Below are 14,426 nucleotides of genomic sequence, written 5' to 3'. Positions count from 1 at the left end.
TCCACATTTTGTTCTTCCAATCTGAGATCCTCCCTCACTAATGTACTGATCCCGTCCCTTATTATTTGTGCAACACCACCTCTTTTTCCTTTTTTCCTGTCCTTCCTAAATGTTGAATATTCTTGAATATTCAGTTCCCAGTCTTGGTCACTCTGTAGCCACATTTCAGTTATGGCAATTAGATCATACCTATTCACCTCTATTTGTGACTTTAAGGCATCTACCTTGTTGCGAATGATGCATTCAGGTGGAGTGTCCTTAACCTTGTCTTTCTGACATTCTGCATTCTAAGCCTAGTTGATGCTCGCCTTTGTTTCGCCTGCCTTCTAATGTCACTTGCTACTTTTCTACCTCCTGTTATCAGCTTTACTTCCTTCCAATTTGAGCTACCTCTCAGGCTCCCATCCCCTGACAAGCTAGTTTAAAACCCTTCCCAACAGTCCCAGCAAATCTCCCCGCGAGAATGTTAGTTTTGGTCCTGTTAAGGTGTAGCCTATCCATCTTGTACAGGTCCCACCTGCCCCAGAACTGGTCCCGATGCCTCAGAAATCTGATGCCCTCCCTCCTACACCAATTCTCCAGCCATGTGTTCAATCAATTAATCCTATTCCTATGCTCACTAGCACATGGCACTGGGAGTAATCCTGAGATTACTGCTTTGGAGGTCCTGCTTTTTAATTTCCTTCCTAATTCCCTAAAATCTGCTTTTAGGACATCCCTCTTCTTACTGATGCCATTGGCACCAATGTGGACCACCACCTCTGGATGTTCACCCTCCCCAGAAGGATGTCCAGCAGCCGCTCCATGACATCCTTGACTCTGGGACCAGGGAGGCAACACACCATCCTGGAGTCACATTTACTGCCGCAGAAGCGCCTGTCTGATCCCCTGACTATTGAATCCCCTACCACTCTTCTTCCTCCCCTTCTGCGCAGCTGAGTCACATGTGGTGCCACAGACTTTGCTGTGGCTGCACTCCCCTGGGAAACCATCACTCTCACCAGTATCCAAAATGGAAAACCGATTAGAAAGCAAGATAGACTTGGGGGACTACTGCACTGCCTGCCTGGTTCTCTTAGACTGCCTGACGGTCACCCATTCCTTCCCTCTCTTGCTTGCTCCGAACCTGCAGTGTGACCACCTCCCTAAACATGCTATCCACGTAGTCCTCTGCCTCACAGATGCACAACAGTGACTCCAGCCACTGCTCGAGTTCCAAAACTCTCCAGCTTCTGCAGCCGGTGACATTTCCTGCAGATGTGTTAGTCTAGGACATGTGGTGCGTCCGTGACTTCCCACATACCGCAGGATGTACATTCCACTTGGCCCAGCTGACCTGTCATAATGTAACTTTGAAAACTTTTTATTACAATGAGAAGTAAAATAACTTACCGGTTACTCACCAATCAACTTCTTCCCCTGTACCGAAGAGAAAGGCAGCTACTGGATGCTGAAAAAAGGTGAAAGACAAAGAAAGAAAGAAAGGAGCCTCTCCCTCATGCACAAAATTCCCACTTTACCCTCTCTGCACTCAAATTTATTTTCTTAATTTATAGTTCCCCTCCTTACCAAACTCCATTCTTCACACTCTACCCTCCAGCAGCAGTCAATGCAGACAAGCAGCACTGAGTCCCCTCATTTATACTCTGAAAACAATGCTGTGTCAGCTCTGCTAGAGCTCAGAAACCAGTTTAAACTAGCTACCTAATTAACTAGCTTCAGCTACTCAGAGTGTTAGTATACCCCTGTTTAAAACTGCAAGAAACCTAACTTACCTCTTAACTGAAACAGAAATTTCAATTAATTGTCAGATGTAAACAAAACAAAAAATTGTCTTGAGATTAACCCTTAAAATTCACTCACTTACCAAACTCCCTTCTTCAAAATTAGTGCAGCTGATATATATTAATGACCTAGACCATGGTGTACAGGGTGCAATTTCAAAGTTTGCAGATGAGACAAAACTTTGGAAGCATTATGAACTGTAAGGAGGATAGTATAAAACTCCAAAAGGACATAGACAAGCAGGTGGAATGGGCGGATGGGTGGCAGATGAAGTTCAATGCAGAGAAATGGGAAGTGATTCATTTTGGTAGGAAGAACATGGAAAGACAATATAAAATAAAGGGTACAATTCTAAAGGGGGTGCAGGAGCAGAGGGACCTGGGTGTATATGTGCATAAGTCATTGAAGGTGGTAGGACAGGTTGAGAGAGCGGTTAATAAAGCATACAGTATCCTGGGCTTTATTAATAGGGGCACGGAGTACAAGAGCAAGGAAGTTATGTTGAACTTGTATTAAGCACTAGTTCAGCCTCAGCTGGAGTATTTTGTCCAGTTCCGAGTGCTGCACTTTAGGAAAGACGTGAGGGCATTGGAGAGAGCACAGAAAAGATTCAGGAGAATGGTTCCAGGGATGATGAATTTCAGTTATGAAGGTAGATTGGAGAAGTTAGGGCTGTTTTCCTTGGAGAAGAGAAAGCTGAGAGATGATTTGATAGAGATATTCAAAATCATGAGGGGTCTGGACAGAGTAGATAGAGAGAAACTGTTCCCACTCGTGAAAGGATCGAGAACGAGAGAGCACAGATTTAAAGTATTTGGTAAGAGAAGCAAAAGTGACATGAGGAAAAGCTTTTTCACACAGCGAGTGATTAAGGTCTGGAATGCACTGCCTGAGAATGTGGTGGAGGCAGGTTCAATTGAAGCATTCAGAAGGGAATTAGACTGTTATATGAAAAGGAAGAATGTGCAGGGTTACAGGGAGAAGTTGGGGGAATGGAACTGAGTGAATTTCTCGTTTGAGCCAGTGTAGACACAATGGACCGAATGGCTGCCTCCTGCACTGTAACGATTGAGATTCTGCAGTGGCTGGCACACAACAGGAGGTTTCAGGATGGCTAAGGCACCAAAGGGAGAGGGTGCATAGGTTCTCTGTGGCACTGGAGGTCCTGGTAGAGGAGCCCCAGAGGAGGAGAAATGTTGTGTATCTGCAGGGGCAGGGGAGGAACCCCATCTCGTCCTCCTGTCCCTTTTCCTACAGCAGCTGGTGCTGCCCTGCCTGGCCTCATCTGATGCCCCCCTTCCTTCATCAGACCAACGGGGATCTGAGAAAAACCTTCCATCACCCTTTCTCCTGGTGACTGCTATAAGATCTTCAATAAGGCAGAATAGCACATTGCTCACTGTCTTTAGGTGAAGTCCTCGAATAGTTTCCAGGAAAAATGTTGCTCATGTTGAAGTCCTGACAAAGCGTGCCAGAAAGTCTCCCGATGTGTCTCTAAAGTCCCCTTCAAACGTAGTGTCGTCCGTCCATCTCAATTGAACAGTATAAACTGAGCATAGCTTTAGCTAGAGCTCTGAATCCTCAGCAGCAGCTTGTTTATTCATGTTCAGCCGCCTCCCTTTTGGAGAGCTCATTAATTGAAGAGTTAGCCAGTGTAATACTATGCAGGCTCTTGAATGAGCACTAGTGATGATTTAATTGTCAGTCAGAGCCTTAATGATCCTCAGTGGTTATTCTTAGTGCGTGAATCAACATTTTTATAAAGATGGTGTCTTGTGCTAAAAGTGGATTAAACGGGAGTTGCTGTTCAGGACGCCCATCCTGGCCACCTCTTTAGCGCCTAAAGTGTCCAGAGAAAATAGCCCCCTTTAGGTTTAATAATTGAGTAGGGGGTGGTGAATGTATGGAATGTGATATCATTGGAGGTTAATTTGTAGCATGAAATTTGAGAAATTAGGATAAGTAGCTGATGAGAGGTTTAATGGAATGTAATAGGCACTGGGATATAATATAGCTATGCTAGACACTGGAGCCAGTTAGGCGGAACACAGTCTTTCCTGGTCCTGCACATTTCTATATTTTGATATAGAAAATGAAAGGGACCCTAATAAAATAAAACCGTTGAATTGCACTTTGGTCTTGCGGTTTATTTCCCCCTCCTACTTGGCACCTACCCACAGTGTTCCAGTTGAAAATGGAAGTCCATTTCCTCCATATCTGTATTTTTGGAGTTGTGTTTGTGGGCAACGCAATGGTTGTGGTCCTCAATAAAATATTAGTGAATAACAGTTGTCATTTAGCATTGTGTGGGTGTTGATACTCAAGACTGTGTGAATATACCATTACAATATAGCCTTTGAAAAGTGCGCAGTGAGGTTGTGTGACATGTTCAACATGCTTAGCAAATCTTACAGCTAATGGAAGCGGGACAGGTGAATTACTCAGTTTGTCTGATCTACAGCGGAAACAAGCCTCCAACTCTGACCGGATAACGCTTTATGGGCTGATGGTGAAGCCAATCCAACGATTCCCACAGTTTATTCTGTTGCTTCAGGTGAGGGCAAAATAAATTAATTGTGACTATTAACTTGTTTGTTCTAATCAACTAGATTAGAGTCAAACTCTGCACCATTAAGTGCGTAAATACATCACTTGCATCGTACGGAGTGGTGGATTCCAGGCTAGATCCCTGGTCTGTATTGAGTGAATTCAACTCCGATAAGGCAGCAGTTTTGGGGTGTGGGTGGGGAGGAATGCATGGGCTGGTAGAAGAAATGAGAGTTTGTGCTGCTGAAGAGAGGGGAATTATTCAACACTGCTGCGTTACTTGGAAGATGGGAGGGTGAAAAGAAAGTTTAGGTTCAACAACTCTTCCAACAGTGTTGAGCCCTGGGAGGGTGGCTGTCATTCTAGGCCCCCATTTGCTAAGAATGAGGCACATTAATTTTAAACTGTTACTGCAGTGAAGAAAGGACTTGTGAAACAGATCAGCCGTGGCTGGAAAGACATTTGCTTATTAACAGACAGTGTTTAGAAGGACAAAGCAACCATTCCTTGACACATTCAACCCACAATGGACTTTTGTTCACGAGACGTTGAAGGTGGTGGAGCTCGCATTCCAGGGAGACTGCTAAGAAGGCCGAATACACTAATTTGACATGGTCAAACCAGCTAGTCACATGACTAACTTGCTGGGCAATCTGAGTCTTTTGAATCTGTATGAACAGTTTGGGCAGAAAGTCTGTTTGCTCCTGAACTGAGATCTCTCTCCCGTCTGCTCCCATCTCTTTCTCACAAGCCTCGGAATCCACTCGACACATGAACCACAAGAGAGAAAAGTCTCCTACAGCAAACAAGGTTTAAGAAGAATTCTGGGCCACAATAAAAAGCAAGATCTACCTACAATCAAGGACTCTACTGTGAGCTTGAAGAACCGTAACAACAACCCTTCAGATATTGCCTCAAACTTTTCCACTTTATTTTTCTTCTGCTCTTTTCTGTCTCTATATGCACGTGTGTATCGCGGCTGCATGCTAGCGTGGGGTGTGTCATGTATCCGTAGGTGTCAAATGAATTAGAGTTTAAATTTAATAAATTTCAACTTCAATAAATTTCAACTTTTCTTCTTTAAACCTAAGAAAGCCTGTTTGTGCTGGTTCCTTTGCCTTATATTTGGAAAGCGGTGAACAAGAATTCACCAAGGGGGAGCTAAAAACATGGTGTGTTTAAAGTTAAACCCTGTTATGGTAAGGCCAGGTGAAGGTTGAGAGGGAACCCTAGACCTCTTTCTCACCTGGTCGTAACAGAAATTTTGGTGCTAGCGTCTGGAATTGACCCACAAACAAGAGAAATTGGAAGTGGGAAGCCAAATTGTTCCCAATCAAAAAGAAAAAGAGCAAGATTTCAATACAGGTTTTCTTGTCGTTGTGTGTGATAGAATACTAACATGTCTGCGACTGGAGCTAGTAGCTCCCCAAGCCAGGGTGAAGTAACTTGGGATAAGTTAAAAGCACTGTCTATGGAGGAGTTGAGGAAAATGGCTGAGCAGTGTGGGATCACTGTCCGCGGCAAGGCTAAGAAGTCTGAACTCCTAAGGCTAGTGGCCAACCATTTGTCCCTTGAATCTGAAGAAGCAGACCCAGACAGGGTACTGCTAGCAAAGATACTATTGGAACAAAGGAAACTTGAATTAGAAGACAGGAAAAGAGAAAGAGAGAGAGAGACAGGAGAGGGAGAAAGAAAGACAGGCGAAGGAACAAGAGAGAGTGGAGAGAGAGAGAAAGAAAGGATATTCCAGAAAGTATGTGACGAGAGCTGAAGTGGCTTGAATTAACTAGGGGGCGACAGAGTAACCCCAGTGAAAGCATAGCCAAATGTAGAGGAGCATAATTCAGGGATGGGTACAGAATTGTTAAAACTAGCTCAACTAATTCCAAACTTCAATGAGGAGAATGTAGAAGAATGTTTTGTGTCCTTTGAGAAACTGGTAAGGCAGCTAAAATGGTCAGCTGAGACCTGGCCTCTTTTACTACAAAGCAAGCTAACTGGAAAAGCCCATGAGGTTTATTCCCTGTTGCCAGATTAGAGTTCATCACATTATGAACTGACCAAAAATACTATCCTCGGGGCATATGAATTAGTACCCAAAGCCTATTGTCAAAAGTTTGGAACGCTCAAAAAGTAAGCTAATCAAACTTATCTGGAGTTTGAAAGAAGTAAGTAGCTGAGGAGTCTTAAAGTACAGTTCAGCTATGAGAATCTCAGAAGTAGTCCTGTTAGAGGAATTTAAAAACACTCTCCCACTCTCCATAAAGACCCATGTAGAAGAGCAGCGAATTCAGAGAGCCTGGCAAGCGGCCATCCTGGCCGATGAGTTTGCTTTAATTTATAAGTCAGCTTCCTAGAGGAGAACCTTTCCTAGGCGCCCTCACAAATCCGAAAGGGACAAAGGGTGGGAAGGTGATAGGAGCCCAAGCATTCCTGGGAGCGAAAGATGACACTAGGCCCTCCTCCAGCCAAAAAGGAAGGTGCTATGAACAAGAATGAGACAGAGATTTGTGTGCTTCCATTGTAATAAAGCAGGGCACTTAAAAGCTGACAGCTGGAAACAAAAGGGAAAATCTGTAGGGTTAATCAGGGCACACCCGCTCAGTGAAGACGGGAACCTGATGGAAAGCACAGCAGAACAAGCTGTGGCTTTAACTGCAGTAAGAGTGCAACCCAGGAAGCTTACTACTGCAAGTACAAGAAAATTTAATAAGATTCCTAAAGGTTATCAGGGTTGTGTATCTGAAGAGAGAGTAACCCCATACCCATCGAGTGGGGCAAGCAAGCCCACAGTGATTCTCAGGGACACAGGGGCCACTACATCCCTTTTACTGGGAAAGGGCCTGACCTTTCCCCCAGAGAGTGCAGTGAACACCAAAATGGCGGTGAATAGTATTGGAGGGCAGTGGGTGCACCTGGAGTGCAGCCTAGTTGCAGGATCGGTGACCATAGGGATTGTCCCTAGTTTGCCTGTGGCTGGGGTTGACCACCTCCTAGGTAATGATTTGGCAGGGGTGAAGGCAGTAGCCCCCCTCCACCCCCCCCCCCCCCCCCGTAGTGAAAGAGAGACCCCAGGAGGTCAGAAAGACAGGGCAGTGGCAGGAGACGGACCCCTGAAGTTTCCCTGAATGTGTAGTGGATCAGGCCATGATCAAACCAGAGGAGACTGCATTGGCACTGCAGGCAAATGACCATGAGGTCTCCTGTCCTAGACTTTCTTTGGAAAGTTAGGAGACCCAGGGAATTAATTAAATGGATTGTCCCTAGCTGAGGCTCAGCGGGCCGACACAGTATTGTGAGAGTTAGCACAGGCTGCCCATTCTGAAAGTGAAGCAGAGGGAGTCCCTGATTGCTACCAGTTAAAGAATGAGGTACTGATGAGGAAATGCAGTTCTCCTCACAGACCTGAGAGCAAGGAGTGGGCAGTAGGTCACCAGTTAGTGGTGCTGCAGAGGTACCAGGAGAAATGTTAAGGGCCCACAAGACTACAGTGGCTGTAAATGCCGCTATACGAAAGACCAAAGCCTGCATAAGACTGCAGTTTGACTGGCCAAAACTCCACAAAGATGTGGTGGAGTACTGCAGGAGTTGCCACATGTGCCAGGTTGAGGGGAAACCCCAATCTACAGTGAAAGCTGCACCCCTAAGTCCTGTACCGGTGTTAGGAGGACCCTCCAGCAGAGGGCTGGTGAACTGTAAGGGACCCCTGCCAAGAACAAAAAGGGGCAGGCAGGCACAAGGCTGGCAAAAGGTTAGACAGAGAAGGGGAAAAAGTGACCAAGAGGGCAGGTTAAAGGAAGTCCAGGAGGAATTCCAGATGCAAACCCCTACTGACAGCCAACCCCAAATAATCTGAAAGGTTGGACCCTACGCAAATAGAGACACTAGAAGCACCCCACCAGAGTTGCTAACAGCATTTACAGGAATCTGCAGAGACAAAGAAAGACCTCTAAGGGGCAGATAAACTGTGAGGGTGATGCCTCACATAGTCGAAGTGCCACAGCAGAGTGCAGTAGAGTCTGCACAAATACCTGCAGGCAGGAGTGTCCTCTGGGACAAAGGGGAGATTAGGAAAGAATCCTTCCCCCAGTCAGAAAAAAATGAACCACCCATCCCCTGAAGTCAAAAGCCTTTGCATGACTCAGCAAAGCACTGAAAGAGAGTTCAGGATAGACCCGCCTACTACTGAATCCTTTTATAATAAAAAAGATTACCTTAGCAAGAACAAAGACCCTAGGCAGCCATGGAAATGGGCAAATGGAAGAGAAACTTCCCCCCAATAAAAGAACCACATGCTTATGGGGAAGGGAAAAAGCGGATAATTAAAGCAGCACTGGCAGCCTGAGAAGACGAGCTGAAATATGTTTTAGGATTTATGAATGAATGGGAATGAATGAGAGCAGTGCATGTTTTTTTTTCTGTATCTTACATTTTTCTCTTGACCCTTTTAATGAAATGCGCTTTTCTCAAATCGCATTTCATTCCGCTGGGTGTGGAGGTGTCATGTTAGGCCCTCATCTGCCAAGGAAGAGGCACATTAATTTTGACATGAACATTGATTTTAAACTGGAGTGATGAAAGGACTTCTTAAACAAATCAACCATGGCTGGAAAGACATTTGCATATTAACCGACAGTATTTGGAAGGACAAAGCAGCCATTCCCTAACGCATTCAACCCACAATGGACTTTTGATCACCAGACGTTGAAGGTGGGGGAGCTTGCATTCCAGGTTACCTGCTAAGATGACCGAATACACAAACTGACTAGGTCAAACCAGCTAGTCACATGACTAACTTGCTGGGCAACCTGAGTTGTTTGAAATTGTACAAACCGTTTGGGCAGAAAGTCTGTTTGCTCCTGGACTGAGAAGATCTCTCTTCTGTCTGCTCCCATCTCTTTCTCACAAGCCTCTGAGTCTACTTAAGGCACATGAACCCCAAGAGAGAAAAGTCTCCTACAGTGAACAAGATTTAAGAATAATTCTAGGCCCCAATGAAAAGAAAGATCTACCTACAGTCAAGGACTCAAGAACCGCAACAAAAACTTTTCAGATATTGCCTCAAACTTTTCCACTTTATTTTTCTTCTCTTTTCTGTCTCTATTTGCATGTGTGTATCATGTATGCTAACATGGGCGCGTTGTGTATCTGTAGGCGTCAGCTGAATTAGAGTTTGATTAATAAATTTCAACTTTTCTTCTTTAAGCCTATGAAAGCCTGTTTGTGCTGGTTTCTTTGCCTTATAATTGGAAAGCAGCGAACAAGGATTCATCAAGTGGGAGTTTAAAAACATGGGTTTAAAATTAAACCCTGTTACGGTAAGACCAGGTGAAGGCTGAGAGGGACCCCTAGACATCTTTCTTATCTGGTCGTAACAGAAATGGCCATCAAGTGAAGACAGAATAAGCCTTATCTTTGGCTTCATCTGTAACGCCCATCAAAAACTTAATAGGTTGCTGACATTTATCTTGAGTTTACATATGTCCAGTAGGAATTACTACCCTTTGCAGGAGAAATAAAATTTAACATGCTCATAAATATGTTTTTCTTAGACATTTTAGAGGAGGTGAGCTTATTTCCTGTGGATGAGCCCTACATAGCCAGGAGCTGTGGTTGGGATATCAGAAAATCAATGTCTGACCGGTGGTTAAAGCTTAGTCTGCTCCTTGTGTTGGAGTGACTTTGCTTCTCCTGTCAACTTTCCTCCCAAATTCTGTTGAAGGGTCCAAGCTGAATCATTAATCTGTCTTTAACCTTTGCCTACTGACCAACCTGCTGTATCATTCTTTTCCTTCCTCCCCCTATTTTGACTGCGCACACTGCTTGTTTCAGGATATGCTGAAGAACACACCGAAAGGGCACCCCGACCGGCTCTCGTTGCAGCTTGCTCTGACAGAGCTGGAAATGTTGGCCGAGAAACTCAATGAGCAGAAGCGAGTGGTGGATCAGATCGCTGAAATTCAGCAGTTGGCAAAGAGTGTCGGCGACCGCAACCTCAACAAGGTCAGGAGGGGGAGGAGACAGAGAAGGAAATGTTAGTGACGGCAATTGTATGTAACTGGCTTTACATAACCCCATGTAATCAATAGCCAATCATATCACTAAAATCTGATCCATATGAATGGGGGAACAACATTTGGACATACCGACAGGTCTGACCCTAACAGATAATGGCATTAAGAGTTATAGGGACATGATTACAATAATACTGCATTATCTCAGAGGTCTGACACATTATTGCTGTATTTTGCAAAGGTATCAGCAGTGGCTCACTGGCAGCACTTGCACCTCTGAGCAAGAAGGTTCTGGGTTCAGGTACCATTCCAGAGACTTGAACGCATTTTTAGACTAATACTCCAGTGCAGTACTGAGGGAGTACTGTACTGTTGAAGATGCCATTTTTTGGATGAGATGTTAACTGGAGGACCTGTCCGCTCTCGGGTGGATGTTTAAAAAAACAAATTACCATTCGAAGAAGAGTGGGGTGTCCTTACCGGTATTTATACATCAACCAACATTATTACAACAGATTCTCTGGTCATTATCCCATTGCTGTCTGTGGGAGCTTGCTGTGCGCAAATTGGCTGCTGTGTTTCCTCATTACAACAGCGACTGTACTTCAGATGTACTTTATTGGCTGTAAGGCTCTTCAGGAAGTCCTGTGATCGTAAAAGGCGCTATATAAATGCAAGCCTTTTTCTTAGAGGCACAGTACGGGGGAGTGGGTTGCAGGAGGGAGTAGAGCAGATAGAAGGAGTATTTTGGAGGAAAGAACTCCCCATCTCCCTATATTATCCATTTATATCATTCCTTCAGGCTAGGCACAGTCTTTAAATGCTGTCTGAGGAAAGCCTGTTGTTTAGCTGGGAGAAAGTATCTGAGGAGAAGTCAGCAACAGTTCCATCAGTGAGCAGGCCCAGGTCTATGAGCGTATTGTCTATTAATTGTAGAGCCGTGTGAGAAGTTTATAAATTTGGAAAATATATTTTGAGCAGTTGCTTTTTATCATCACAGAACATTCCTGATCTATATGCACCTGGACTGATTCCCTATCTCTTGTTCTGCTTTCCTCCACTCCCCCCTCCCCTGCCGCAATATAGGAAGAAGCAGCTCTTCTCTCTACCGAGGACTCTTTGTCCCCTTCACACAATTCATAATCCGAGCACAGAATATCACCTGATTATCTGGGTTGGCAATATTCAGCAAATTAAAGGCATTTCAATCGCCGCCAAATTTTACTTGTTATACGAGGCAGGCAATTTTGTTCAAGTATAGCATTTTGCCTTTTGATTGAGTCGTTCAATGGCTGTCTAAATGGCCTGTAGCAAAAAGACTGTGCCTTTTTATCTGGAATCCACATGGAAAAAAAATCTAATCAGCTCTTCTGTGATGGGTAATTGTACTGCCTGTCCAGTGTGGTATTGCGTCACACAGATCGGGAAGGTCCCAAGTTTGATGCCTGTTCTGTGCCAAGTTACCTGTGGGGTACTAGGATTGCTGTTTGAGCATCTCCGGCAAGGGAAGGGAGTAAACACCCAGGGTTCCCACAAAGGTCCAGTCTAAACTGCACGGCCACGCGGCAACCTAAAGTTCCCACGCGGATCGTGCACAAAACTTCAGGGGCCATGTATGTAAACAAAGCGCCCACGCACTCCAAAAAAAAAAATTAGTGTTCTTGGTTTCCACGCCTGTTCATTACTCTGTGACCCCTGCCTGTGCATGGACTTTGGGTGAGATTGGAAGTTGGTTGACTTTTGAAGTTGTCTTTGAAGTTTGAAGTTGGTTGATCTGCCAGCACTCACCGAATAGGTTTGTATATAATTAACTGACATTCTCCTGAGCTATAGAGGGCACTCGACAATGTTTCAGGAGGTTGTTTGACCGAAGAGTGTACAAATTGGCAGGTATCCCTTGAAAAGTGATCAGAAGTAGGAACTCTTGGACAGAAAGGAGAAAAGATAAGCAGCAAGAAATTTGTAGCCCTCCCACTGCCAATCTGTCAGATGAGCCAGGTCGGCACAGATCGGGATTAAGTATAGGATTGTCCTCTTGGTGTAGCTCAGTTACACATCAGCGCAGTTACCAACTGCGGCATGAGACGAACAGAGTGCAGCTTTTGTGGGCCTATAATCACTTTATGTGGAAATGTGCTGCAATTTGAATTATATAATTAACATATTCTGTACAGAAGATTGCTGAATACAGAACAGTGGTGCCCTTTTAAGATTATGCAATACCTCTTTTATATTTAAATTGGGTTCTAAGAATGCTGAAATCTACCAGGTTTTTGTGCCTGCACAATCATGAAATACAGGATAAAGAATTTTAATTATCTCATCTGCAATATTGACATGAGGTTATTTAATAAGCAAGCAATTGACATCTTTCATACACTGTACAACAATGTGACACATATTCTTCAGCCACTGACGGATCCAACTGGATCGGGTTTATTTGCATGTGGCTTAATGCAGAGACCTGAAAGATGAGCAGATTTGATGTCATTCATGTAAATGGCACAGACTTTATTAAAAACAAGGGGGAAAAAAAGTTTGGCAAATGCTAATACAGCTTGACAGCATTATTGTGCAATGATGTTCCATCACGTGCATGCAATATGACAAACTTACTTTTCTTGCATTCTGAACACGAAAGCGTATTTGCTCCTGCCCCACTTTGCCTAAAAGTGCTGCCTCTCTTTTATATTCAAGTTGGGTTCTAAAAATGCCAAACTCTACCAGGTGTTATTGGCTGCTCAGCAGGTGCTATCGTGAAAGATAGTATATTTTTAATCAACCAATCTGCAATATCGACAACTGCTTATTTAATAAGCATGCAATTGTCATCCTTCATACACTACATGGCAACATATTTGGGTTCAGTTCCATCAACATGGGCAGCTCTCCAGTACATTGCCCAAGTAGCTATTCATCACATGCAAGTCTAGACAGTGAACCTTGGCAACAATCCAACATGGGATACAACGCAGTTGAGGCCAATTTTGTCCTTGCCCAAGATTCACCCACATACACTTTATCATTAACACTGGTTAGCTGTCAGGCATGAGAACCCAAGTAGATTTTATTCCACGCTGTCTAACATGGCTAGCTCCAAACAGATTGGGCATGAAATCTGGCACCTTGATCATCTATAAGGGTCAACTTTATGATCAGTGACGGGAGGGGGAAACGGGAAAGGGCTATATAGAAATCATAAATGGATCTTATCCACTGCACAGGCAAGATTTTCAAATGGATGTGCCTCCTGATAATGTTATTGTCAACCCCAACACTCAAGCTATCAATTTATAACCATCTGTCACCGAATGCAAACCTAATGTACACACAGATACATTTCTAATGTGTCTTCTGATCTTGTACAGTTGTTAAGTTCTGGCCAGCGGCAGCTTGTCCTGTGTGAGACACTGACCGAGACTGTTTATGGAGAGAAGGGACAGATCCTTAAATCCAAGGAACGCCGTGTGTTCCTGTTGAATGACCTGCTCATCTGTGCCAACATCAATGTAAAGTAAGTGTATAATGCTGGTCCTCAAGATGCAGTTTGTGGCCCATTTGTGTTCCCTCCCACTCTGTCACATGTACCCCTTGTCAGACTTGTTACTCCATTTCTCTCTGTACCACTCTTTATGGCCTACCTGTGTGATGTTGACCGAGCTGAAATTCATTATTGTTCCCTCTCCCTTTCATGCTGTCTCGCAAATGCCATTGGTAAACTCTTGTCCTACACCGCTCTTCCTCCCTTGGTCCTCATTTGGCAGGTCTGTGCAGTCCCACCATACAGGGAGATAAAGCTATAGAACCAGCACTTCCATTTAAGCCCTTTCTCTTGTTGTATGGAAGCTGAGATAGTCATGTCTCGTAAAATCATTCCCTTACATTTTCTAACTGGGGAAAAATAGAGCAAATAATGCTGAATCCCAGCTCAGTGAATATACCACAGCCAAGCCAATGATGAGTGGAAGCTCCGAGGTAAATGAGCTATCAGGTCTGCTAATGGAAAGGGGTAAGGGGTGCAACAGGATAGGTTTATTTCTGTGACCTAGTTTAAAATTCGGCCCAGATTTGATGAAAGTC

At 44.2% G+C, this 14,426-nt stretch overlaps 1 protein-coding gene across 2 annotated transcripts in view; it reads left to right on the top strand.

The window, feature by feature from the left end:
- The window catches only part of LOC137352221 (rho guanine nucleotide exchange factor 10-like protein), a 186,081-nt gene that overhangs the window by 123,788 nt on the left and 47,867 nt on the right, over window positions 1-14,426 (top strand). For both annotated transcript variants that reach the window (XM_068017450.1, XM_068017451.1), the window contains 3 exons: window positions 4,247-4,339; window positions 10,165-10,335; window positions 13,715-13,860. In XM_068017450.1, the coding sequence (XP_067873551.1) occupies window positions 4,247-4,339; window positions 10,165-10,335; window positions 13,715-13,860 (410 nt within the window). The remainder of the gene's footprint in view (window positions 1-4,246; window positions 4,340-10,164; window positions 10,336-13,714; window positions 13,861-14,426) is intronic.

This window comes from Heterodontus francisci, chromosome 37, assembly GCF_036365525.1.
Source record: "Heterodontus francisci isolate sHetFra1 chromosome 37, sHetFra1.hap1, whole genome shotgun sequence".
In the NCBI taxonomy this organism is placed as follows: Eukaryota; Metazoa; Chordata; class Chondrichthyes; order Heterodontiformes; family Heterodontidae; genus Heterodontus; species Heterodontus francisci.
This window is presented reverse-complemented; position numbering and strand designations above follow the sequence as displayed.